The sequence below is a fragment of the Chlamydomonas reinhardtii genome, chromosome 10 (assembly GCF_000002595.2).
Source record: "Chlamydomonas reinhardtii strain CC-503 cw92 mt+ chromosome 10, whole genome shotgun sequence".
Lineage (NCBI taxonomy): Eukaryota > Viridiplantae > Chlorophyta > Chlorophyceae > Chlamydomonadales > Chlamydomonadaceae > Chlamydomonas > Chlamydomonas reinhardtii.
Genome location: NC_057013.1, coordinates 6,092,929 through 6,118,173, shown reverse-complemented (window position 1 = coordinate 6,118,173; position 25,245 = coordinate 6,092,929). Strand labels below are relative to the sequence as shown.

General features: G+C 66.3%; 4 protein-coding genes across 4 annotated transcripts; 2 read left to right on the top strand and 2 right to left on the bottom strand.

Annotated features, from left to right (window-relative positions):
- Positions 1-48: 48 nt before the first annotated feature.
- Positions 49-3,694, top strand: CHLRE_10g463700v5 (uncharacterized protein). The gene is made up of 4 exons (XM_043067204.1): positions 49-782; positions 870-1,052; positions 1,395-1,680; positions 2,024-3,694. The coding sequence occupies exons 1-4, from the start codon at positions 528-530 to the stop codon at positions 2,968-2,970; spliced, it is 1,671 nt and encodes a 556-aa protein (XP_042920601.1). The 5' UTR covers positions 49-527; the 3' UTR covers positions 2,971-3,694.
- A 54-nt stretch (positions 3,695-3,748) lies between these two features.
- Positions 3,749-5,892, top strand: CHLRE_10g463650v5 (uncharacterized protein). The gene is made up of 4 exons (XM_001698561.2): positions 3,749-3,827; positions 3,973-4,107; positions 4,285-4,357; positions 4,702-5,892. Exons 2-4 carry the CDS (start codon positions 4,073-4,075, stop codon positions 4,756-4,758), a joined length of 165 nt encoding a protein of 54 aa, XP_001698613.1. The 5' UTR covers positions 3,749-3,827; positions 3,973-4,072; the 3' UTR covers positions 4,759-5,892.
- A 10-nt stretch (positions 5,893-5,902) lies between these two features.
- CHLRE_10g463600v5 (uncharacterized protein) lies at positions 5,903-18,128 on the bottom strand. The gene is made up of 11 exons (XM_043067203.1): positions 17,828-18,128; positions 17,329-17,481; positions 16,852-17,065; positions 15,214-16,636; positions 14,836-14,949; positions 14,377-14,530; positions 14,078-14,156; positions 13,811-13,877; positions 13,354-13,598; positions 12,979-13,149; positions 5,903-12,763 (listed from the first exon to the last, which is right to left on the bottom strand). Exons 1-11 carry the CDS (start codon positions 17,887-17,889, stop codon positions 7,970-7,972), a joined length of 7,476 nt encoding a protein of 2,491 aa, XP_042920600.1. The 5' UTR covers positions 17,890-18,128; the 3' UTR covers positions 5,903-7,969.
- Positions 18,129-18,416: 288 nt separating this feature from the next.
- On the bottom strand, positions 18,417-25,058 carry CHLRE_10g463550v5 (uncharacterized protein). Its single transcript, XM_043067202.1, has 8 exons — positions 24,317-25,058; positions 22,477-24,199; positions 22,270-22,306; positions 22,018-22,073; positions 21,669-21,765; positions 21,242-21,547; positions 20,675-21,070; positions 18,417-20,423 (listed from the first exon to the last, which is right to left on the bottom strand). The coding sequence occupies exons 2-8, from the start codon at positions 23,991-23,993 to the stop codon at positions 20,358-20,360; spliced, it is 2,475 nt and encodes an 824-aa protein (XP_042920599.1). The 5' UTR covers positions 23,994-24,199; positions 24,317-25,058; the 3' UTR covers positions 18,417-20,357.
- Between the last annotated feature and the right edge of the window lie 187 nt (positions 25,059-25,245).

Here is a 25,245-nt window from a genome sequence, read left to right as displayed (position 1 = left end):
GCCACACAAAGCTCAGCTCCTCTACCCTCTGGACTGGGTACTGACCGACCTACGCGCACTCCTAGCAACTGTCGTGAGCATCAGCGATGGGCCCGCAAATATGGCAGTCCAGCACGCCGTGACAAGCGTATCTTTGCGAGCTATATCAACCGATTATATCAGCGTTGACAAAATGGCCTCACCTGTGTGCGGAGCAACGCCAAGCGTCGCGGAGTAAAGCGGGTCCCTAGATGAAGGATGGACGTGGCCACACGGTTTCGTGCCAGCATGTGGATCCTATTGCGCATTTCATCCCTTCACATAAACAACTCGCTTTACTCAACCCTAAACGAGCGCGTCGCAGCTGCACACTGTCAGGTCATAAGTCGCGACACGATCTTGTCAGAAACGTTGAACAACACCTCGACAGTTCCGACTGAGCCTTTTCCATATGAACTGACACTTTCTAACCATATCTGAAGGCTGCGCGGGCTCTGGGGCCCCGCTCACCTCGACGGCTCGGAATCGGCGCGGACAGGCCCCGCGCAATGGAGCCGGCAGCTGAGGCCAGTAATGCTGCCGAACAGATGGAACCAGAGCGTGCCGCTGCGTCGGCGGAGCCAGCCCCGCCTGCCGTGCCGGTTGCGAGTGAAAGCGACCTCATTGCTTTCACACGACTGCCATTAGAGGAGAGGGCCCTCACGCCACAGCTTAGAGGAGTGCTTGCGGAGGCCGCTTTGACCGGCCGGATACGCTACAAGTGGCCGTTGCTTCGACCGCTCGTTGACTTTGTTCTCGAGCAGGCGAGTTCCCCGAAGCGTGGTTACTTGTGTGGATGTCCAGTTAAATGTCCATGCGCTGGATCGTAACCCGTTAGCATTCGCTTGCAGGTGCTTACAGCCTACGATGCCGAGACCCGGGTCGAGGTCGGGCCACCTGGACCCGACTCCGTCGCGGAGACGATAGAGCGTTTTCAGAAGCTGTTGTCCGCATTCAGCGATGCGCCATGGACTTTCCAGCGCCTGAGCGAAATCCTGCTCGAACCAAAGCGGCAATACTCACGCCTGCCCAAGGTGCGCGTGCACCCGGCCCTCGCGGCACCGGTCTGGTGGGGGGCGTCGCAGGGTTCGCCCCCTACACATGGGAGGACGCAGCTGTGTGCCCGTGGGCGTCACAGTAAGCCCAGGACGAACCATTTTTGCCGAGTAGGCGCAGGCGCACACGGCCTGGTGCAGGCGGGCGGGTGTAGTGGCATGGAAGGACCAGGCCTGTCCGCAGCCCGGGCCTGTGCTCACATGACGCGCACAGACAGCATGAAAGCAACTTTTGCATTGCTCACTGGCCTTTACGTTCGCTACTGTATTGCATCACTCAACTTCGCCCCTCCGGATCGCACCCCACCCGCCTCTGCACAGCTGGCATTGGCAATCGAGAAATGCCTGCTGGTGACCACGGAGCTGCCGCCAACAGCCACCGACCAGCTGCCGCCGCCGCCGCTGCTGACAGAGCTGGGGCCGGTCAACGCCAACCCGGCGCCCGTGTACACAAATAGCCACCACCACGGCGGCGGCAGCCACGGCGGCGGCCACGGCGGCGGCGGGGCGGGCGGCGGCGGCGACGACTCGGGCAGCGCCTTCACGCAGTCCATGTTGGACCTGCGGCATCACCCCGGGCACCACCACCACCTGGGTAACCACACAGGTAGGGGCGCGGCGGGGCACTGGCGGGCGGCCGGAGGCGCGATGGTGTGGAGGCTGCAGGCATGATGTTGTGGGTGTGGTGGTTGCAGGGCGTGGGGCGCTGTGGTTGTGGGTGGGGCCGAGGCACCCCGGGTACAGAGGGGTCCTGCGAGGCCAGGGACAGCACGAGCACTTGTGCGGCGGTCCGCCCTGCCGCGGCTGCGCCACCCGCGTGAGCAGCGCCAGGGGCAGCAGCGGCACACACCAGCTTGTGACCACCACGTCGTTTGCCCTCCGTCGCTGACATGCTGCTCCCGCTGCTGTGCTCCCCTGCCCCCTGCCCCGCAACACCACCACTTTACCAGGCACGCCGGAGCACATTGAGGAGGACCACTGGCCGGAGGGGCTGCCAGAGGGCAAAGGCGCCTTCAAGGCGGCGGGCGTGGGGCTGCACGTGCCGCTACGGCCCGGGTCGGGCGGCGGCAGCCCAGGCAGCAGCGGGCACGGCTCGCCGGGCAGCAGCGGCAGCCCTGGGGCCGGGGGCGCTGCAGCCGCCGCTGGGGCGTCGGGGTCGGGTGCGTTTGGCGAGCACGGGCCAGGGCACCATCACCCGCCGGGGCTACTACACCCGCCTGGAGGGGGCAGCCCCGGCTTGACGCCGACGGCGCACACCTTGTTCTCAGCAGTCCTGGGTGCGGCCAGTCCGCCGGGCGGCCGGACGCACGCGACCCGCGGCAGCAGTCCGGGCGCTGGTGGCAGTGGCGGTGGCGGCGAGGGGGCGGCGGGGTCAGCATCGCCGGCGGCCGCGGCGGGGACTACAGCGCTGCCGGCTGCTGGTGCAGCGGCAGGCGCCGCGTCCACAGCCGCGGCGGACTCCGCGGGGAGTGGCGGGGCTGCCAGCAGCGGGGCTGACACGGATGTGGTGATGGCGGAGGGAACAGGCGGCGAGGGGGCTGCTGCTGTTGCGCCGGCGGGGGCGGTCGCCGACGCGACAGCGGCTGACGCGGCGATGGCCGCGCCGGCTGTGCAGGAGAACGGTCCCTTGCACCGACCAGCGCAGGACGCAAGTGCGGGGCCAGCGGGGGCGGCTGCTGCCTCGGACCGCGACGTGGAGATGGAGCCGGCGGATGCACCGAGTGCTGCCAGCGAGGCAGCAGCCGCGGCGCCGGAAGGTGCCAGTGCAGGCGACATGGATGGCCCGGCGCCCATGCAGGAAGCGGGCGAGGGTAGCGGCGCGGGGTTGGAGGGCGGCCAAGCAGCGGTGGAAGCGGAGGCGAAGCCGGCCGGCGAGGACAAGTCATCTGGCGGGTGAATCGACGAGCCCGGTGTGGTACGAATTCGGAAGGCGCGACAGCGACAAAAGCGTCCGCATGGGCAAGCCCATAAGCACGGCGCCTAAACGTGGAGTGCTGTCAGGGTCGAGGGTTGACTTGGAGCGTGAAACGCAGGAAATCGGGAGTAGTTGCAGAGGCGCTGCGGGAAATGACTCAAAAGTCATTACATATGGCTTCATCGAGGAACGAGGCCTTGCGGCCAAGAGCGGTGGCATGCTGGCTCATGGTGCAATGGGCTCAGCCTTCGGCGGCTGGCTTTTCCATGGCTGTCACCCAAGGGGCCCCGTGCAGCAGGAAGGCGGGTAGAGTGTGTTTCACTGTGACCGTGGTGACTGGCGCCAGTTGCAGCACAAGGACTGGTAAACGGACTGTGTGGCATTTGCCTACATGCCCTCCGCCCAAACCTAGTAAAGATGCGACCCCGCTGGGCATGTGTGGAAATGTCTCCGCGCACACTCGGTGTGAAGCCCCAGCCCGGGCTACTTCATGCACCTGGGCAGGCGGGTTTCGATTTTGTTATGCTGCGCCCCGTGTTAAGAGCGGTATAGAGACACAATACGCCGGAAAAGTGCACGTGGTGGAGGTGCCAATACAAAAAGGGCACCGGTGCGTGGCCAGCATGGGTGGTTAAGAGCTACCCCGAGTTGCAGACTCACGTCAACAGGTGCCTTCAAATCATTCATTCTGTATAAACACACACGCCGTTTGGCTCCATAAACCGAAGTCCCCTTAGCCGTCGCTGCGATTCTGGGGCTTGGCCTCTTCCTTCCATTTATAGCGACTGACAACTGAATTTCTGGTACTACTGTGAACGTATTGATGAATCATTGTTAAAGTGAGCGAGTTGCGCGCACCGCTGCAACTTAAGGTTTGCTCTACAAAGTCTTGGGGCCGGCTTCCAGTGAACAGCTGAGCGCTTGCATAGGTACTTGCTATTGTGTATCACGAACATCCCTCGCCGGGACTGCACGCCGCCGCAGGTCAACGCGTTCGAGGAACCCTCCTTCTGGCCCCCTCTGAGCCACCTCCTGGCACTTGGGCGGGGCACCCACCCTTGGAAACAGTAGCTAGCGCGGAACCATGGGCTGGAACGAGCTCTCGTTCAGGAAGAGGTGGTGAGCGCTGGGGGGCGGCCTGTTGCTGTTGCGTCCTCCAGGGCTGCAGCCGGCACCTCGCCTGCCTTTCCTTTCCTGCGCACGCCATGCAAACGCCAAGGCGCGGTATTGTGTCTACTGTCTAAGCAGGTTGTATGACTGTGTGTTGCGCTGCGGTGTCACGTGTTGTTGTCGCAGGGTGTTCATCGGGTCCTTCTTCACCGTCAGCATGGGCCTCTTGGGCTACCACCGAGGGCTCGTGTCGGCCGAGGTGCGCGCGCGGCTGCCCGGGGGTGGCACGCAGCTGCCTGGGCTGCAGGCAACAGGTCAACATGCAGGCGGCTCAAAGGGGGTCCGCACCGGTAGACTAGTGCGGTAGACTCAGCACGCCCCTTTTGCATGTCGCGGCTTGCTACCCGCTCCTTGGAGGCGGAGTCGTGTGCAGCTCGGTCGTGAGCCTCCCTCCGGACTGTATCAGTGTGTCAGGGCCTTACCCCACGGCCTAATCCGTAGCCGCCGCAAGCCCCCCCCCCCGCTCCTGGCTGGGCCCCGCGCACAGCACCCACCGGTCTGCGTGCCGACTGGTCTCGCTCCACCTCTCACACATGCTTGTAGGGAGCGCTGCTGGTCATCTGTGTGTGCTACTTCAGCATTCGCATCATGGGCAGCTGAGGCGGCGAGCACGTGGCCGGTGGCGGCGGCAGCGGCCGCGGCAGCAGCGTGGTGGTGGGCTGGTGGGCTTGGTGGCGGCGTCACTAGCCGATATCGCAGGCGGCTGAGGAGGCTGCCCCACAGTCCAGGCTGTCCCACAGTCCAGGCTGCCGTGTGGTGTCGGCGTGGACTGGTAGGCTGCGACGGCGGCTGGCGGACAAGTCAGCGTGTTTACCGTTCGGGCAACCACTGGCATGGGTGCGGGAGGGGGTGAGGCGGTCGAGGTGAACTGGTGAAGTTGACTGTGGTCGTGACTCAAAGCGGACCACTGGGGGGGTCAGCCGTTCATGGAAAACGGAGTGACCTGCGGGGGGGGGGCAGCAGAGCGCGCGGGTGCCGTTGCCACACACAGCTGCCGCTGTCACCCATGCAAGGGCAATGCCGGATGCGGAGCTGGAGCAGTAAGGGTAAGCCAGGGAGAGTCCAGTGGCGCACCCCTGGCAAGAATCGGACGAGAAGGATAAGCGGAGAAGGGGGCAGAGGACCCGGCGCAACTGCTGTGAGCAAGGGTGGGGGACTCTACAGGCTCTTGACGGCACAATCCTGTGCATGGAAGCTGCGCGTGTGTTGAGCCGGTCTGCCGGTGCCGTTGATGCCCAGACTCCGAATGGATGTGTATCAGTACACATGCGAGCATGCGAGTATGTAAGTTGAACGTTCGGGCTCAGATACCGAAAGGGTGCGATGGGACAGGGTAAGGGGCTGGGTGCGCGTACACCTGATAATGTGCAGCGTGTTGTGCAACATATTCCAGACCCCAGCATTCAACCGCCAAGTTGCGACGGCAAGGCATGAGCTCGCGGCTGGTCGAACGCCCAAGTGACTGTACCGAAGAGTTGCTGGCAGGCTAGTAGTGTCAGAAGGGTGTGCGTGATGGGGGTGCCCTGAGTATGATCTTGTGACGCTGTTGCCAGGGCGGCAGGGCCTCACGAATACGAGCGCATCTGCAGCACAGGCTCACAGACTGGGCCCGCTGATGCCAGATGGTGGTGGTGGTGGTGGTGGTGGTGGCAGGCTGGCAGCACGTGCAGGCACGGTGGCTGGCACGTGCACCAGGTGCGCACAACAGCATCCCCTGCAACCATGCGATAGCTGTATACGCGCGCTTCTGGGCCGTTTACACACTACACGTGAACCTCCATCTGCATGAGCTGACGTTTGCACGTCGCCCAAGTACCGTACCACTAGCATGCCCGAGCATGAGCTGACGTTTGCACGTCGCCCAAGTACCGTACCACGAGCATGCGTTAGGGGCGCTGCTTTTCGGGAGTGTGCTGTCCCGCCGGCCGTGTGTGGGGCGTGCGGTGCGTGATCGCCGGCTTCTCGGCCGTCTTGTGGGTTGTGTGTGCGCGTGTGAGTGCCTGTTTGCGGCGGGCGCGTGTTGGCTGCGTGGGCGGGATCCTTGGCGGGCTTTTCGTCCTGGCTGTGTTTTGCCCTGTGTGTGTGCGCGTGCCCCCTCTCCGCGCTCCCGTGCCGCAGGGCTGATGCTTTTAAGACGCCGCCTCCTGTCATGCCACCGGGGAGCTCTTCGTGAGCCCGGGCTCCATCCAGCCGCGTACCCAAGTACCCACCTACGTACCAGCCCCAGCGCTGCCAGCCTCTGCAGCCACCCAGCGTCCCATGCTAGCTGTCCCGTGCCTCTCCCCAGCTGTCCCACCCCAGCCGTCCCACATCCGCTGTCCCCTCCCAGATGTCCCTCCCAGCTGTCCCTTCCAGTAGTCCCTTCCAGTTGTCCCTTCCAGCTGTCCCGCACCAACTGTCCCACCCCAGCTGTCCCTTCGGCTCCCTTCTCAAACGCAGCTTCAGCGAAATCTACAGCCTGCCCGACTCCCGGCGTGTGCGGCCTTCCGCCCGCCTTCCCAAACGCAACAGCCCCCGCCTCTCCTCGCCAGCCGCTCACAGCCGAAACTCTGCTTCTTTCTTAATCAGCCACAAACATCAGCCACAAACAATGCCTCGGAAACAACACCTCGGATACTTCCTCCCATCTAGTGCGCGGCCACAGCTCCCCTACCGAACGTCGCAGCACCTATCCTCACCATCAGCAACGCTTCCTCACCTCCGGTTGTGTTGTTGGCGTGTTGCACCGCATTCGGCCTGCCCGCCACAATTGTCGTACACATTCGGGCCCCTCTTCTGCTTTGCTTCGCCTTGTTCTTGCCCCTGCTTGTCACACTGTCGCCCGGCCATTGTTTTGCTGCACGCCGTTGCATTACGCTAGTGCTCGTCTACACAGCTCATCCGTGGACGCCGGTCGACTGCCTGCAGGTGCGCATCGGCTATGCTATCCGCGCGGTGTGGCGTCGCATTGAGTCTGTGTGGTGCTATCGCCTTGGCCGGGCGCCCGGAGCGTGAGGAATGCGCGTCAGCAAAACATCGACACATCCTGCCAGCTACCGTCGGTACAGTAACAGCGCGCGAACGACGCACCAATGCCTTGTCCCTTCTTGCTACGCATTTATGTGGGCACGGGTGGGAACCACACACATCGGGACTACGCTTTCCTGCCCCTTGCCATGTTCCATCACTAGCATGCCCGAGTCCGCTTCTGGGTTCCCACAGCGTCGGCGCGTCGCTCCTTGGCGGCACGCCACGCGGCATGGCACACTTGCATGCACGTCGCCTGCCTCAGTTGCCTGACCCACCAGTGCCGGTTGCGGTTCACCCCACACCCCGCAAGCTGACTGCCTGCTGAACTCCGCGTGACCGGCCCCTGACCTGCCTGTGCGCAATTTGCTAGGGGCCGTTGCTAGAAGCTTGCGGAAGCTCCGTCGCGCACACACGTCCTTTCCTAGCCATTAGTAACAGCCATACGGTACACGTGCACAGCGGCAAGCTACTATCTGTTAACGTGATCATTGGCGTGCAATGCATTGTTCGTTTCCAGGCCGGCCACCACCCACGAAAGGTGAACTAGCATAACGCAAGCACAGCGCACCGACGCAATCTGTGAGCACCCACATGGCTACGCTGCCTCGTTCACTCCTACTCGCCACCGGGAAGGAACGTGCTGCCCTCGGACCCAGTGAGTCGGTGCCTCGCGCTGCTTGCCCCACAGTCCGCCGCCGTGCGTGGCCCCACCACACTTGCCAACTACACCAAACACTACACCACGATACACACGGCCCCCCGTTCCTTAAGCCCCTACCTAATCGCACCACTGCCAGCTTGCCTACATTCCTACTGCTCCTGCTCCCTGCTGCTGCTCTTGTTGCCCCTGTTGCTGCCCCTGCTGCTGCCGCTGCTGCTGCTCCTGCTGCTGTGGCGGCGCGGGCCCCGCCTGCCGCAGCACGCGCTGCCCCAGCGCCGGTGCCATGGCGTTGCCCTTGGCTAGCTGCCTCAGCCGCTGGAAGTAGGCGTCGGGTAGGTGGTCGGTGACACAAGAGGGAATGAGCGCCATGCTCTCAAACACCTCCCGGTCAGCCTCCACCAGGTAAAGCCACTGCCCGCCACCATTGGCGGCGCCGCCACCGCCATTGGCGCCGCCATTGCCGCCGGCGCCTGCGGCGCCGTTGCTGCTCCCCGCCATGCGACCAAACACCGCACCCAGCGACGACGACGAGCCGAAGGCACCGCCGGCACCACCGCCGCCGCCGCCTCCGGCGTCACTAGGGCGGCGTGAACCCAGGCCGCCGCCGCCGCCGCCGTGCACGCTGCTGCCATGCCCCGATACGTCGTCGTCCTCATCGCCCAGGCCCACCGCCCCCAGGCCGCCGCCGCCGCCTGCTGCCGCCAGGATGTTGCTGACCGAGGGCACGTTAGGAAGGCTGGGCGCCTGCCGCAGCATGGTCTCCATGCCGCTCTTGATCCGCTTAAGGCTGTCGCGGACGCGCGCCGAGAAGCCGGCCTGAGGTGAGGAGCTGGCGGCACCCGTCGCCATCGCGGTGTCAAGGTACGCGCCGGCGGCCGCAATGGCTGCGGCAGCGCTGCCACCGCCCGCTGTCGCGCCGGCTGCCGCCTGAGGAGGGGACGAGGGAGGCAGGCCTGCGCCAATGGTGGGGCCGCTTGCGGCCGCGTGGAAGGGTGAGACCACCTGTGGCGGTAGCGGTGGCCTGGCGGTGCCGCCGCCACCGCGCGCAGCGCTGGCCGGCGCACTGCCGCCGCCGCCGCCGCCACTGGCTGCTTCATCGCCAGGCGGCGGCGCAGCTGCCACGGCGTTGTCCTCCGCGGTCCCAGTGAAGCTGACACGCTGGCGCTTGCTGCCAGGCGAGGGCGTCTTGGCCTCCGCCGCCGCGCCACCGCTGCCACCGCTCCCGCTGCTGCCGCCGCCGCCCGGTGACGATGGATGCTGTGCCACACCGGGCGCCGCTAACCCTGTCGGCTGTGGCGGCTTGGGTGGGCTGCCAGCGCCCACACCAGCGCACACGCCAGCACCAGCGCCCGCACCAGCACCAGCGCACGCGCCAGCACCAGCGCCAGCGCCAGCACCAGCGCCAGCACCCGCGCTGCCTCCGCCACTGCCTGAGCGGCTGGCCGGCTGCTGTTGCTGTGCGGGTCCGCCGGCGGCACCGGCACCGGGCACGGCCGGCGTCACCAAGCTGCTGACCAGGTCTGACACCAGCGACAGGTCCAGCAGGCTACACTGCTGCTGCTGCTGGGGCTGGTGGGGCTGCGGCTGCGAGCTACTCCGTTGCATCTGGGCCGACGGTACGGTTGAGCCCGCGCCTGCCGCACTCGGGCCGCCTGACGGCGATAAAGGTGGCGTGCGGGCCGACCTGGATGCCGCCGGCGCGGTAGGAGGAGGCGAAGCCGCTGCGGCTGCAGCGCCGCCCGCGCCCGCGCCGGTGCCGGTACCGCTAGCCTGCTGCTGCTGCTGCTGCTGCCGCAGCGCTGCGCGCACCTCGGCCGGCGCTGCGTCCTCCTCATCCACCACCATCCACAGCACACGGCCCGGCGGGTACAGCTCCTTGTGCGCCGAGTGCAGGTAGTGCGGGGCCTCGCCCGCGCCGGCGGCGCCGGCGGCGCCAGCCGCCGCGCCACTGCCGCCGTTGTTGCTGCCGATATTGCTGTTGGTATGATTGGTGCCAGCGGTGTGGGCCGCCCGCTGGTGGCGCCGCTGCACCGCGCGCGCGTACTGGTGTTTGGCATCCAGTCGGTCGGAGGGCTTGGAGCGCTGCGGCATGGATCCAGCATCGCCGGCGTCGTCTGGATCCAGCGCGGATTCTGGATCCATCTCCAGCCGGAAGTCGGGATCCAGATCCAGCTCCATGCCCAGCACGTCCGGCATGCTGCGGCTGGGCCGGTGAAGGCCGCCACCGCCGCCGCCGCCGCCACCGCGGCCCGAGCCTTGTGCACTGCTGCCGCTCGCGCCCTCCATGCCGCTTGCCTCCCCGCCCCCGGCCCCGAATCCTGCGGCGCCTCCTCCGCCTGCTCTCTGCGGCGCCCGCTGCCGCTGTGCGCTCCGCGACGCGCCGCCCTCCTGCGGCGGCGGCTGCACCGACGGCCCGAACAGCCACGCCCCGGGGCCCGACTGCGGCGGCGGCAGGGCTCCGTACTTACCCCGCAGCCCAACGCCGGCGGCGGCGTCGATGGCGGAGGGGCAGTGCGGCCCCGGCGGCTCCTCTAGACCCGGCCACCACGAGGTGAGGCGGCTGGTGCTGATGCTGCCGCCACCGGCTGCCGCCGTCGCCGCTGGCGGCAGCTCTCCGCCAGCGGCAGCGCCAGGGTTACTCATGCGTGATGCCAGAGCGGCGGGAGCACCCGCCATCGCCGCGAGCCAGCTGCCAAACCCGGTACCGCCGCCGTTGCCGCCGCCGCCGCCATTGCGCGCCGCGTCGCCAGCCGCCACCGCCGCCGCCTCTGCGTCCCGCTGGTAATCGTCCTGATCATCGTGATGCCCCTCCTCCTCCTCATCGAAGAAGCCCTGCCCAAACCATGAGGTCATGAGCTTCTGACTCAAAGCCTCCCAGCTTAGCAGCCCGTCGGCACCCTCGCTGCCAACGGTGACGCGGCCGCCGCCGCCAGCACCGTCGTGCTCCCGTAGTGCCGCGTTGCGGCGACGGCGCTCCGCCGCCGCCGCCAGGCTGCGCCGCCGCCGCCGCGGCGGCCGCCGCATGCAGTTCATTGCCTCCGCCACAATGTCCGCCTCATCCTCCTCGTCATCCGACTCGTCGCCATCCTCATCAGCATCATCGTACGAACCGCGGCCACGACCAGCCGTGACGCCGGCGGCACCAAACGGCGATGCGCGTCGGGAGAGCTCCCCCGCCGCCAACCGCGCCGCCAGCGGATCGCTGCTGCGGCGCAGGCTCAGCGGCGGCGGCGGCAGCTCCTCCGGCGAAGGCGGCGGAAGGCGCCCGGCCGTTGCGGGTCCCTGTGCAGCCCCGTGCGCGTGGGCATAGGCAGGGGACTTGGATGGCGGCGTCATAGCAGCATAGCGACCCGCGCCGTCGACCGCGTGTGCGTGTTCCTGCTGCCCATGGCTGCTGCTGGTCACGTGGCGCGGAGGCGTGGACGGCCCCGCCGCTGCCCCCGCGCATGGGAGGTTGTGGCCGACGCCGGCGGGAATGGCCCGAGCCGCTGAGGCCGATCCGCCTGCCAGCTGGTACGGCGGGCGCTCCTGCGCCCGTCCTTCAGAGCCAGCCTGGTGGTTTTGGTTGTGGCTATGGTTGTGGTGGTGGTGGGCGTAGGGCACGCCGCCCACCGCCGCCGCGGCGGCCGCGGCGGCCAGCCCCGCCGCCGAGCCGTGTCCGTGTGCCAGGGGCGCCCCCTCCCGGTCCCTGAACTGCTCATCCTCATCGTCGTCCTCGGCTTCGCCTGCCTCCCGCTGCCGCAGCTGTTGCTGCTGCTGCCCCCGGGCGTGCGGCCCCGGCGACAGCGGGTGCGCGACCTGGTCCTCGGGCGCAGGACCCGACCGGCCGCCCTCCTCCAGGCGGGCAGAGGCAGGCGCCGGCTGCAGCCCCAACCCCACATCCGGCTGTGAATGCTGCGGCTGCTGCTGCCGCACGCGGCCCTCGGCCGCCGCCACCGCCGCCGCTTTGGCGCCCGGCGGCGGCGCGGTAGGGTGCGTGGCCCGGTACAGGAACCCGTCGTCGTGACCACCACTAACACCCAAGCCGAAGTCGTCACCGTCATCGCCGCCGCCTGCTGCGCGCTCGGCGGCTGCCGCGCCTCCAAACGGCCCAAAACCGCCGCCGCCGCCACTGCCACCCCCGCCGCCGAGGCCGGGCAGGCTGTAACCGTTACCATTGCTAAAGGCGGTTGGCGTCAACGATGGAAACGTGCTAATGCTCATGGAGCTGTAGCCGGGGCTGCTGGCGGCGCTGATGTATGAGTCATGCATGCTGGCGGCGGAGTGGTACGACATTATGTCATCCGCTGGATCGCCAACCGCCGCAACCGCCTCCTCCATCGCCACGCTCCGCATACTCGCCGATCGCCGCTCCTCGTCCTCGTCACCCGCCGCTGCAGCCGTGCCGGCGATGGCGGCGGCAGCGGCATCGGTGGCAGCGGCCAGCGCTGCCACAGCGTCAACCCGCTGCTGCTGCGACGGCGGGTGGTGCTGGTGCTGGTGCTGGCTGTGGTGTGCGTGCACGTGCACGCTTGTGGTGTGGTGCTGCTGCTGCGCGGCGCGCGTGTAGGCGGCGGTCAGTTGCCCACTGAACAAGCCGCCCCCGCCGCCGGTACCCACACCGGCGGCGCTGGGCGCACTGCCAATGACCGGCGCCGGGTCGCCGCCACCGCCGGCGCCGCCGTGCTGACCCCGGCCGTGCTGGTGTTGATGGCCGTGGTGATGGTGGTGGTGGTGGTGCTGCGCGTGCGCGGCGCCGGCTGTGTCCGAGTAGTGGTGGCCGTGGTGCGGGTGGTGGGGCTGCTGCTGCGCCCGCGCCGCCCGCTGCTGCTGCTCTGCGGCTGTGAGCAGCGGTATCTGCTTGAGCCCGGCACTGGCGCTCGCAGTCACGAGCTCAACCTCCATGCCCATGCCCATTCCGCTGCCGCCTGCGCCGCCGCCTAGCGCCCGAAGGTTCTGTGAAAGTAGCATATATTTCAACGCGGATCCGCGGTACGTGTGATGATAAGTTAGCAGGAATATCCAGGGACATGGCCTGGAACGGTTGTTCAGGCATAGCCAGCTGTGACCAGCATAAAGCCACTCTCCGTGTAAACACGTCTTTTTATGAATGGCTACCCCCCGCCATGACCAGGTCGGACGACGCCTACATAACAAGTGACCCAACTCACCGGCGCGGAGGCGTCGCCGCCCTGACCGCCCCAGCCCAGCAGCCCTCCCCCGCCGTTGCCGCCTCCGCCTCCTCCCCCGCCGCCAAGCGCCGCCAGCCGCTGCTGTATGGCGGCCCAGGTGGCGCCGGTGGACTGGAGCAGGCTGTCCGCCATGGCGGCGGCGGGGCTGGCCTGCGGGGTTGGAGGTGTGGTGTGAGAATTATTGCAGCGGAGGCGCTGCAAGGCGTGCTCGCGAAACGCCGCCGGACCGGACCGGCTCGATCCTCACCGCACTAGCAAGCAGCAACCCTGTCCTATGTGGACTGAATTTGTTCTGGCTGTCAACCGACTACGCACCGCAGCTCCTGCCAGCTTCCCTCGAAGCTCTCCCCTCACCTGCACCAGCTCGAGCAGCGCCCGGTCAACGCTGTAGCAGCTCAGCCGCGCCACGAAGTCGCCGGCGTTGACCGTGCTGACGATGCAGCTGCGGGCAGCTTCCGCCAGGTTCGCAGACAGCACCGCGGGCGGCGCGATGGCCAGGCAGTGCACCACGGGCACGGCGGCGGGCGCCGAGAGCGGGCGGCCGGGCTGGCGCAGCAGCAGCGTCAACAGCGCCGCCACGCCCGCGCCCAGCGAGTGGCCTGGTTGGGGGAGGGGGAGATTAGAGTCCGAATTGGATTTAGACTTGAGTGGAATCGGAGGGGTAGATAGGTAGGTGGACAGGGTAAGGTAAGCTAGTTGCTGGTGTCTGTCTTGCCCGGGTTCGGTTGTGTCATGTCTGGAGGCGCACGGTGGGTGGATGTGACCACACGACACTACCGGTGCTGCATAGCCGCGCCGCCTGTGCTCCCACCTGTGACCAGCAGCGGCCAGCCGGGGAAGCGCTCCGCCGCACTGCGCAGCGCCGCCGCCGTGTTGAGCTGCGACGGTAACAGGCAGAACACACACACACACACACACACACACACACAAAAATGACGTCAGCGTCGGAGTAACGGCATGCCGATTGATGGTGAACTCGTGAGCTCGGCTGGAGGCACTTGCGCGCGCGCACATGACGGACAACCGCCATACAACCGCCGTACATCCGCCGTACCTCCTCGGCACGCACCCTACGTACCTGCACGTACGACGCGGCGCTCATGAGGCCCTGGTGCACGTGGCCCACCATGCCGCCACCGAAGTCGTACTCGATGGGCCTGTTTGGGGTCACAAGTAATCATTGTGAGCATGCGTGTGCGCGTGAGAGTTCAGGTGGCAATCAAAGGGCAGCTGGGTGCCAGGCGTACGAGTCTGCGGTTCTCGCCGCAGCGAGGTGGGACGTGTGCTTTGGGCTGCGCCTGCTGCGTACATACCACGGGCTGAGGCCGACCACTCCACCTTGCCTGCCTGCCTGCCTCCCTGCCTGCCGCCACCCACCTGGCCGTGAGGTCTGTGGCGATGTCCGACAGCTCCAGGCTGCCGCGCACCGCCAGCACCAGCCGCCGCCGCCGCCGGTCCACCGCCAGATAGTGGCAGGGCCGGAACACGGCGGAGCGCCACTCCGCCATCACCACGTCCTCCACTGGGATGCCTGCACGGGCAGACGGGGAAGGGCAGCGCCGTGGGCGTCGTGGAAAATACTCGCGAGAGGCAGACAGGCAGGCCGGCACACAGGAAGGCCGGCGCGTAAGAGTGTGAGGTGGCGGCGCGGTGACCAGATACCCTAGGCTTACGTTGTGCCGAGGCTTGTGCTACACGGCCCACGCACGGGCGGCCGCACGCTTGCCCTCCGCATCCCGCGTGCACGGTACTGCAAACACACACCACCTATCACCTTCCCCGCCCACCCCAGCCCCTGCGCCCACCCCTACGCCCCGCGGCAACCCCCCTCCGCACCTGTGAACAGGTGTATGGCCTCCAGGTTGGCCTCCGCGCTGGCCCCGGTGATGGGGTTGAAGTGCGCGGAGGAGCCCAGCATGGCGATGAGCTTGGTGACGGACGTAAGGTGGCCTGAGGCGGTAGGGCAGGAGGGGGCAGGAGGTGTGTTTGTTACATATGCGTGTGTTGGCGTCACTGTAAGTCCCATGATGCAATGAAATATTGGCCCCACGCTCTCGCCTGTGGCCCCTGAGCATACTCATGCCGCCTCCCCGCAGTGCCCGTCCGCTTCCACGCATGTCCATCCTCCTGCCCAGCCCCTAACCACCCATCCCTAGCCCCACACCCACCCGACCCTGGCCCCCACACCCACCCGACCCTGGTCCCCCCACCCACCCGCCGCCATGGCGTATCCATACGCCGCGCGCGAGTAGTTGGTGGCGGTGACCAGCTCGGTCAGCAGCGTGGCCGGGTGCGACAGGTCCGGCAGCAGACCCGCATCTGCCGGCAGCTCCACCTCCAGGTCCGCACCCGCCTCCTCCGAGCCACCCCCACCATCACCTCCAGCAACATCGACGTCGCCGTCGACGTTGCCATCGCCGGCCTCCGCCAGCGACGCCAGGGCGCCGCCGCCGCCGCCGTCGCCGCTGCCGCCTGCAGCGGCGGCCGCCACCGCGCGGGCGCGCGCGGCGGCCAGGACGGATGGCGGGCGTGTGATGGAGGCGGTGCGGCGATCTGGGTCATCCAGGAAAGACATGCTGGGGGCAGACAGCTCCACACCATTGGCGGCGGCGCAGCCGCCGCCAGCGCGACCGGCTCCGCCGGTGGCGGCAGGTCCGCCGCCGCCGCTGGTGCGGCTGCGGTGCAGCGTCGCCCGCTGCGGCGCCGCCGGCTGCATGATTGCCGCTCCCGTCGGCGCCTCGCCCACCGTAGGCGAGCGGTGGTAATGCGCCAGGGACGCTGCGGCCGCCGCCGCCGCCTCCACGCCCGCCGCCGCTGCCTCCCGCTCCGCGCCCGTCGCTGCTGTCGGCGGCACCGCCGCCGCGCCACCGCCAACATCCACGCCCGTCGCCACCTGCTCTACTGCCGTCGCCACGGCCACCGCCGCCGCCTGCTGCTGCGCCGCCGCCGCCTCCGGCGCCTCATCCAGCACATCGGGCTCCACCTCCGTCGCCACCGGCGCCGCCGCCACCAGCCGCCCCGTCGCCAGCTGCGCCCGCCGCAGCCGCGCCAGCAGCTCGCGGTGGCGGCGCGCCGCCACGTACAGCCCCAACGGATCCAACGGCACCAACCGCCGCATGCCGTGCCGCGCGCACGCATCATTCCAGAGCTCCATGAACAGCTGCCAGAGCTTAAACAGGCTCGGCTTTGGCAGCGCACTGCCGACAAGGGACCCGCCGCCACCCCCGCCGCCGCCGGCGCCGCCTCTGCCGCCGCCGACAGGGCCGCCACCCAGGGTGGCGCCCTTACTAATGCCGTACGCTGCTACGGCCGACATTAGAATCCGCTCCGCTTCCGGATGCAGCTGAGGCGTGCCGGACCGCCCGCCGCCGCCGCCACCACCGGCACCAGATCCGGTGGCGGCGCCGCCCGACCCGCCGCCGCCACGACCAGCCATGAGCGACGGCGCGGAGGCTGCTGCGGCCGCCACGCCCGCGGCGCCCGAGGTGGCAATCGCTGGAAGGTCCGCTGCCGCGGGGATGCCGCGTGTGCCGCTGCCTGGCACCGCTGCCGCCGCCTCCGCTGCTGCTGCTGTTGCTCCTGCCGTCCCCGGCGCCCCCGCAGCCGCCTGTAGCGACGCGCCCAACGGCCTCATCTCCTGCAAGTTCCATGTGCACATCCTTGCAAGTCGCACGGACAAAAGACGCTGGCATCCAGACCCGCGCCATTGCTACAGCTAAAAGCATTGCAGCCAGGGGTGACACACCATTTCACGGCCCCCACGGCCTGCTGCAGCCAAATCCTGCCCGACCCACTTCGCCCACGCCCAGGGACCCCGCGCCCCACACGACCCCTCCCACGGACCGGCCCTACCTCTCCTGCCGCCTGCTGCAGCCCAAGCTGCGCCTGCCCTGCCTGTTGTTGTTGTTGGTGGTGGTGCTGCTGCTGCAGTCCCAGGGGCGCCGGGGCGCCGGCGGCTGTGAGGCTGGCACTCAGTTTGCGCCACAGCCGGCTTCGCACGTAGTCGGAGGAGCGTTTGGAGGCTCGGCCGCCGGGGCGTGGCGTGTCCAATTTGGAAAACACCGTGCTGCATGGTGGCATGGTGGTGGTGGGGCGGCGGTGATGGTGGTGCAGAGGAGGAAGTCGTGGGAGGAGTTTGGTGGCAGGGTGCAGCGGCTTTGGGAGCGGGGCTAAAGGGGGACAAGGTGCATTACAGACCACTGAAGGGGCGGCCATTGCGATTACGCTGTGGTGACTGCTCGGTGTGTGGGCCAGTGCTAGCGGGTGTAGGCATCCCGTGGGTGCACCCACCCGTGTGCCACGCCGCTTCCCCGTACGACAGGCTCTCACCTGTACCGCCACCCCTCCTCGTCCGTCGCTGGCGTGCGCACCACAAACCAGCCGCGCTCCCCCTCGCGCTCGGGCGGCCCACGCGGGAGCTGCACGGTATTTCCATGCGCATCGCTGAAGGCCGGCCAGTCAAACGGCAGCAGCGGCACTCCCCTGCAAAGTGGCGAGTGACAGCCGAGGGTAAAGTTAGCAGCAGCTGCGTCAACACGCAGTCGAGGCGTTCGGCGCGGCCGAGTCTGGGCACGGTCATGCCCTTGATGGGGCGGTTCATAATATGCTCGCCAACAGCCGGAGCTGGCAGAGGAGCAGGCCGACGAGTGTCACCGCGAAACTGGCTCGCAAGCAGTGGTCATTTTCTTGGCCATCTGGCCTATCCTAGATCCTAGGGCACTGAATTTTGCAGTCCATATGCACAGCGCACGAGGGCATGGCATTTTGGAGCAGAGCGGTGGTGACGCGCGAAAATGGTATGGGGAACCTAGGCACCCTCCCTGCTCACCAGGTCAAGCCCCAGTAGCGCTGGTTCTCCCAGAACTCTACAATTCCGTTGTCGGACCACATCGCAGCCACCGCCCGGCTGCTTTACAGTTAGCGAAGCATTCCCGGTTTGCTTTTTGCGGCCGTGCTCCACGCCGGCGCTAGCACTACTACGAAGCTATAATGTTCAGCTCTCAATCGGCAGTTCCCTCGTAGGGTCGCGCTTGGGGCTGCGCGTGGAAAGTTCGTGTGGCAACAGGAAAGGCGTGTTGGCACCCGTAATGTGCTGAAATACTAGCACCCCAATGCTTTTGCGTTGTGAGGTTTGAGGCTGCACAGACGGTACTCAGAATGACCGTGGCCCTGTGGCCCTGCAGAACATCGTCGGCCCTTCATCCCAAGGACTCAAGCCCCTTCGTGCCCCTTCGAGGCCGCCCCTCGTCGCCTCCCCTTCGGTCCGGAAGGCTTCGACCCGCGGTCGGGGCAGCGGTTGGTTGAGCCAGTCCAAGGGCCAATAAGCTGGAAGGCAAGGCCTGTCTGACACTCTGACTATTCACTGTGCGTGCGGGCGTGGGGAGCTGTGCGGTGGGCTCAGGGCGTAGCGCGCAGGACCTGCCGGATTCATCGTTCAAGTGCCAAGGATCCTGGAGGACGCAGAGACAACCGCATTTTCGTGTCTCCAGGATCCGCCATTGCAGCACGCACCACCCTGAGCGCGCGCCTAACCTGGCGTCCGCTCCAGACCCCCAGCCAGTCCTACCCAGACTTCCGACTGACAGCCCATCCACGCCACTTTCAATGTCCAGCCTCAGGTCCAGCCGACCAGGTTGTTGGCGCAACTACATCCCTTGCTAGCTGCCTCGTGTAGTACCGCGGGGTAGTACCATGCCCCAGTCCTCATACTCATACAACTGGGCCGCCCCATGTGGCCCAGGCACGGCGGCACCACACCCCGCCATCCCCGCTGGTCAGCACCGCTGGTGTCACCAGCTGGCCTGCACACCTGCAGGTGGCGAGTGCCTCCTCCTCTGCGGCATCCGCAATTACTGCCTTCATCGGGGTGCAGAGAAACACATCGAACGAAGCCAAAGTCCTTGCCATGCATGCAATACCACTACACCAGTGACTTTACCCCCCCCTTCGCCCGCCTACATCCAGCATCTGACCCAGCAGGCTCGCGGCCTCAAACAGGCTCAAGCGCCCACCAACAGCCGACAAGGCCACCACCATTACCTCGTACATACTGCAGTCCGGCCCCTCTCCCCGCCCCCCGGTTACTACGGAAGTCTACGCGCGGCCACGAGCAACCCATCAAGCCCCCCTGGCCTGCGGCTGCGGGCTTGTTTATGTTGGGGCCCATGCTGCCAACCCGGCAACACCACACACACGGTACAGCAGCAAGCAATGCAGAAATAAATCCCATACTAGCTAGTATCAAGCCATCAAGGGAGACGCCCCACCTGCGGCTGCCCCACTCCTTTCCACCTCCGATTCCTCCAGTACACACTTGTGTCCAGCGCTTGACCCAGCCGTACACCACAGCCGCGGCTGTGAGCCACAGCGGGCAGTGTTAAAAACGACCAGCTGCGCGTCTGACATCGCGGCGGCCTCACCATTGCTTATTCAAGTACAATCATGGACGTGTCAGACATGAAGACAGCGTCTCAGACTATGGAGCCTACGCCTGTAAGCAGCCGTGCAGGCCCCGTTCCTACCACACTGCGACAAATGCGCATGGAGAGAGCCCGAGGACGTAAATAAGCATTTTGAACCCCCACGTGCGCCAGGGCTGTGCAGCAGCCCTATTTCCGCCCAGCTGCAATCCTTTTGTAAAATAACACTTCAGTATCATTGCGGAAGCTAGCGGCGACGGCCCTGTAGCTTGCGCACGTGCACCCTGTTAAGCAACGTACTAGTGTGCTGCTTCCCCTTCCCCACGCCTGCACACACCGCCCCGCGCAATGTAACGTGCACATATACACACACGGCACACGCCCAGGCACCGACACCCAGGCACCAAGGTTAAAGAATGTCTGTGCAGTACCTTTCCTTTCGAGTGACGCACAGGAATGGCTGACACGCTACAAGCCTGCGTCGTTACGTAGTTTTGTGTAGTAATTTTCCAACCGCTCAATTCCGCACATCGATCGGCCATTGCTCATTTGGCACCCGAGTTGCGAGAGCGTACATACGGCAATCACCCCGCTGCATAGCCAGCTCTTGATGCAAGTTACCGCGAAGCACATGTGTCTCAACGTGCTTGCACGGGCTGGCTCAACAAATTATTGCCCCACACGAAACCGCCAGCTGCACCCACTAAGCACCAAACCAGCTAACACGTTTCACAACGACATGAGGCTGGCTTCACCGCCAGGTGTGATGGTTAGGGGAGTGAACCGTGAACCCGGTAAGGGACCACCTGCAATACTCACTCACCCAGCACCCAAGCAGTGTTGAGGTAAATGCCAGCTCTAACACAGCGGTGTTGCAGCTGCTGCCGGCTATCGCCGTAACCGTCGCAACCGCCGCGACCGCCGTAACCGCAGCTGGTCCTACAGCTCTGCATCCACGGCTGCGTAGGCGGCCATGGAGGGCGGTAGCACCCAGGCGTGGTGCCACTGCGAGCAGGGGCGGGGGCGGTGGTACGCGGCGCACATAGATTAATTCACACAGTCATGAGGGCTGCAAGCGCGCCTGGATTGTGTAGCACGCGGGGCAGGGACAATCTCCGAGCTCCGCAACCAGGCGGGCCCATGCCCCACCATGCCCCACCATGCCCCGCCATACCGCCAGCGCCCTCAAGCGACAAAACACGCAGGCAGCCAGCCACATGCCCAGCCACATGCCCACCCGCAAGTCATTCCCTCACCAGCTGCAGCGCTGTGGGGCGCTCCTCGGGCCGCGGCGCCAGGCACCAGCTCACAAAGCTGCGGCACGCGGTGCTGGCGCTGCCAGGAAACATCAGGGCCACGCGGTCGCCACCTCCGCCACCGCCACCGCCCGCGTTCGCCGACCCGCCATAAGCGGACCCCTCGCCGCCCTCGCCAGTCGTACCCGTCTGGGACAGGTTCACCGAGCACAGCCCGTCATTGAAGCAGCTGTCTGTGGGGGTGCGCGCGACCGACAGCGGCGTGAAGCCCACCAGCAGCTCGTAGGCCAGCACGCCCACCGCCCAGATGTCGCAGGCGGTGCCGTAGGCCAGGCGCGGGTCGTTCTTGTTGTCCTCAGGCCGGTGCTTCAGAGGGCAGCGGACAACCTCCGGGGCCTGCGGGCGGCGGCGGGAAGGAAGGACTGGCTTCATGACCGTTGAGGGAAAGGGCGTGAGTTCAGAAGAAAACATTGCGTTATGAGCACGGCAGGAGCGTGGCGCGGCGTGGCTTGGGATGCACAACTGTGTGCTCGGTAGATAGGAACGAATGTGCCCCTCCGCGCCTACCATGTAGCAGGCCGTGCCGGCGCGTGTCACGGCGCGCTCGCGAGCCAGGTCGATGGACACGCCAAAGTCCGCCAGTTTCAGCTGCCAGTTGGAGGTGAACAGCACGTTCTCGGGTTTGATGTCACGGTGGCAGATGCCGCGCGAGTGCAGGAACGCCAGCGCCGCCAGCAGCGGCCGCAGCACCACACTGACCACCCGGCCCTCGTCCTGGCGGCGGCCAAAGGGGTGGTCGGCGGTGGCGCGCTGGATGCCGTACAAGTCACCACGACTTGCGTACTCCATGACCAGAACCACGTGCTTCTCGGTCTGTGTGGGAGGGACGCCGATGAAAACACGGAAACCACCATGTCAGCTGGGCTATCTTTCGTGCCTTGACTTGTACACTTGCCTTGCAGCCTCACACATGACAGCATGTAGGCACACGCACCTCGAACGCAGCATAGAGCTGGACGATGTTGGGGTGAACCGCACTGCTGTGGATCTCCAGCTCGCGAACCACCATGTGCTTTACGGCATCAGGCAGCCTGTGGACAGACGTTCCATGCAACAATCAGCGTTAAAACTACGAAACACGTATGGGGGGCGACGTGGCACACGCAGAGGGCGCCGCCCAAGCCTCTGGTGGGGTGCTGGCGCACTATTGATCTCCTCCAACACGCACGCACGCACACACACATACGGTACACACACAGACACACACACGCACACACAAACAGACACGTAGAGTCACAAGCATGCACAAAACAGGAACATTCAGTCACACTGTTGGCACTCACAGCTCCAGGAAGTAGACCTTGAGCGCCACGTCCAGCCCGGAGTGCTTGCAGGTGGCCTGTGTGGGCGTCAGAGGACATGGTGGGTGCACGAGGTGACGAGGGCGTGAGCCACATCATGCCATGGGCAGGCAATCAAGCGCCCGCGGCCAAGATCTGCGCGCGCATGCACGCACGGGGACATCGCCCACAGCATAGTACGGTCAGTCGACCCAGTACCGAACGCCGCCAGCCAAATTGCCTTGCCCGGCGCACCTTGTACACAGCAGAGCTGGCGCCCTTGCTTAGACGCCTGTGTTCACAGCAAGTAAGGTGGCGCAGGAGCATTCCATGGATACCGCACGTACAGCACGAGCAGGCCATAGCGAGTGAGTGGCAGGCACAAGCCGCTGCTGCCACCCTGCAGCTAGACCTATCTGATCCTACCAGCAGCGGATATCCCTACCAGCCCCTGCTGCCTACCGTTCAATACTGTATTCGTCCAAGCTCCAGCGTTCACGGGCCATTCCTTGCGGCAGCGCCGCGCCCACGCACAGCATTAGCGCGGGCCTGCTTGGGCCACTGCCGGCAGCCGTAGCAGTCGTGGCAGCAGCAGGCACGGCCGATGCCGGCACCGCGGGCGCCGCTTGCGCGGCTGCCAATGCGGCCACAGCACCCATGGCACCTTCCGTCTCCCACGCCGCCGCCGCGACAGCTGACGCCGCCTGTGGCATCAGGTCTGAGGCCCTAGCGGTGGCCGCCGCTGCTGCCTGCGCCCGAAGCGATGCGACGAGCGGCGTCGGGGCGGGAGCTCGGCCACCAGCAGTAGTAGTTGCCTGCGAGGTCGCCGTCATTGGCAGATCCGGCGGCGTCTGCAGCTCCGCCGGCCGCTGTGCCAGCAGCGCTTGCGGCTGCTGCGGCTGCTGTGGGGCCGCCTCCGGTGGCGTATAAGCCGCCTGCCGGCCGCGCGCCGCAGCCGACGCCGGCCCTAGCCGCGATGGCGCCGTGCCTGAGATAGTGGTGGTGACGGACGCGTGGGAGGCAGGCGACAGCGTGGCTCGTGCTGAGCGCATGAAGCGCTTGAGCTTGGCGGGAAGGGCTGTGGCAGCTGTGAATGCGGATGGCTTGCTGGACTGCTGTCGTGTGGGAAAGGGCAGCGCCGCGGCAGGGCTCGGCGTGGCGTGACCACTGCTTGCACTTTCGCTGACAGGACTCCCAACCAGCGCTACTGCTGGCGGCGGCGCCGAAGGGGAGAGCTGCGGCTGTTGGTGTATGCTAGCATTTGGGCGGGGGCCCGAGGCGGCGGCAAGGACGCTTGCTAGCGACATGCGGCCCTGCTGCAGCTGCTTACCACCCGCGGTGCCAGCGCCCCGCAGCTCATTGGCACCCTCGACTTGCTGCTGATGGGCTTGCAGTATCTGCTGCTGCAGCGACGGTTTGCGGTCATAGCTGCTGAAGAGAAGCGGCGAGCTGGTGGCTGGGGAAGGCGTCTGCTGCAGACCGTCGTCATTGAAGCCGGCGGCGGCGACAGCGCTGCTGCCCGAAGCGTGCAGCACGCCTCCGCGCCAGCCACCGCCACCTCCACTGTGGCTGCCGCCGCCGCGGCCACCATTGCTGCTGCCCAGAAGCCACCGAGCTGCATCTGCTGCGGCGTCCTGTCGCGGCTGCTGCTGTTGGAGCCGCTGCCTGTTGCCGTCAGTAGCGGCAGTGGCAGTACTGGCGAAGCTACTGCTGGCGCAGGACACAGGGTAGGGACTCGAGGCGGTGGTATCGGCTCCCCGACCGCTTGCCAGAGACACCTGCAGCTCTCGGGTCCAAGGCGGTTGCTGCTGCGGCTGCTGCCGCGCCAGCGGTGCCGCCATAGCGTGCGAGCTGGAGGCGAAGGGGGCTGCCGGGGCCCCGCCGCTGGGGCTTGTGGGGCCAGCAAACTCGAGGCAGCGGATGAGGGCGTATGCCGCGTGCGCCGCGTCGTGTGGCGCCATAGGGGAGGGCAAGCCCATTTCCATCGCATATGCAGGGGACCCATCGCCTGCACCGCCGCCGCCACCGTCGCCGCCGCGGATCCCGGCCTGCCGGCCCCAGGTTGCTTCCGCCGACGCTAGGTGCCGCGGCGGAGCCTGTTCCTGCTGCGGGCACAGGTAGGACTGGTGACTCAGGTCCGCGTGCGCCGCTGTCGCCGCAGCCTGGTAGCGCTTGTCCAAGTGGCCTGTTGTCGCCGCGTGATGGGATGCAGGTAGGGTGCGCGCGTGTTAGCTTCGTACGTGTGTGCGTGCATGGGGCAGACGCAAATCCGTACACATATGTATGCGCAGCAGCTGCTTACCGGTAGCGTCTTCGGTATAGTCCAGGGGCTCAGCCGCGGGTTGGACGCGCTGCCGGGCCACAACCGGGCTGCTGTCGGCTGTGCTGTACTGCATCGCACTGAAGCTTCTGCTGCGAGCGCCGTGATTGGCGGCCGCGACAGCAGCTGGCAGAGATGCTATCGGGCTTCTTATGCCGGCATCATAATCCTTTGCAGCGCTAGGCACAAGCTGCTGGACCATCATCGATGCGTCATGTCCCGCCGGCGGCACCTGCCCGACGGCCCGCTCCTGATTGCGCCGTTGCTTAATGTTCGATATGAAAGTGCGCACGCGGCCTTCTAGTTGTCGTGCAAGCGAGCCGGGCGCCTCTTTCCGCGTCGAGAACGCGGAGGGCCGAGTGGTCAAGCCACACGGCAAGTCGACTTCCAGTGCGGTCATCCTACTAACAGAAGCGGTATTTTCTATGTAAGATACTACCCTAAGTTATATTTTGCGTCCGCTGTATAGACGAAGTGAGCAACTGGCGACACTGCGGGTCGGGCGACCGCGAGGCCTCAAGGCCGAGGCGGGTGAAGCGCAGGCCAATCCCGTGGCGGCTTTGTCAGTCAGGGTTCAGTAGTATTGTATACATTAAAATTGAATCACCGCGCTCAGGCCTTTGTCAGGCCGCGCGCATTGAATGAAAGCGCCAGCTCTTTGTTTGGTCGTATGGGAAAGTTGATCCATTGCTATCACTCTGTATCATCATAAGCTTGCCTTCAGTATGGTGACGCTTTTGCATGTTGCTGTGAGGCTTCGCGTGCAGCAAGTTTTGAAATCCATTCCAGCGACAGCTTGGCGAGGGGCCAGGGCAGGGGCCAGGGAAAGGACCCCAGCTCGCTGCAGCGCGGTGGGCGCACGAGCACGAGTCGAAGACGCGATCTGTCGACAAAACTCGCTGGATGGGGGT

What these genes read in the sequence shown, in the direction of transcription:
- CHLRE_10g463700v5 (XM_043067204.1), top strand. Translation starts at nt 528, where the DNA reads ATGGAGCCGGCAGCTGAGGCCAGTAATGCTGCCGAACAGATGGAACCA. An exon ending in AATACTCACGCCTGCCCAAG is followed by an intron (nt 1,053 to 1,394) that starts GTGCGCGTGCAC and finishes GCCTCTGCACAG; the next exon opens with CTGGCATTGGCAATCGAGAA. An exon ending in CCACCTGGGTAACCACACAG is followed by an intron (nt 1,681 to 2,023) that starts GTAGGGGCGCGG and finishes CCACTTTACCAG; the next exon opens with GCACGCCGGAGCACATTGAG.
- CHLRE_10g463650v5 (XM_001698561.2), top strand. Translation starts at nt 4,073, where the DNA reads ATGGGCTGGAACGAGCTCTCGTTCAGGAAGAGGTG. An exon ending in CTCTCGTTCAGGAAGAGGTG is followed by an intron (nt 4,108 to 4,284) that starts GTGAGCGCTGGG and finishes TTGTTGTCGCAG; the next exon opens with GGTGTTCATCGGGTCCTTCT. An exon ending in GAGGGCTCGTGTCGGCCGAG is followed by an intron (nt 4,358 to 4,701) that starts GTGCGCGCGCGG and finishes ACATGCTTGTAG; the next exon opens with GGAGCGCTGCTGGTCATCTG.
- CHLRE_10g463600v5 (XM_043067203.1), bottom strand. Translation starts at nt 17,889, where the DNA reads ATGTGGTCCGACAACGGAATTGTAGAGTTCTGGGAGAACCAGCGCTAC. An exon ending in CTGGCCGCTGCTGGTCACAG is followed by an intron (nt 13,599 to 13,810) that starts GTGGGAGCACAG and finishes TCCCCCAACCAG; the next exon opens with GCCACTCGCTGGGCGCGGGC. An exon ending in GCGGCGACGCCTCCGCGCCG is followed by an intron (nt 12,764 to 12,978) that starts GTGAGTTGGGTC and finishes CTACTTTCACAG; the next exon opens with AACCTTCGGGCGCTAGGCGG.
- CHLRE_10g463550v5 (XM_043067202.1), bottom strand. Translation starts at nt 23,993, where the DNA reads ATGGGCTTGCCCTCCCCTATGGCGCCACACGACGCGGCGCACGCGGCA. An exon ending in CCAGCTCTGCTGTGTACAAG is followed by an intron (nt 22,074 to 22,269) that starts GTGCGCCGGGCA and finishes ACGCCCACACAG; the next exon opens with GCCACCTGCAAGCACTCCGG. An exon ending in AGCTCTATGCTGCGTTCGAG is followed by an intron (nt 21,548 to 21,668) that starts GTGCGTGTGCCT and finishes CCTCCCACACAG; the next exon opens with ACCGAGAAGCACGTGGTTCT.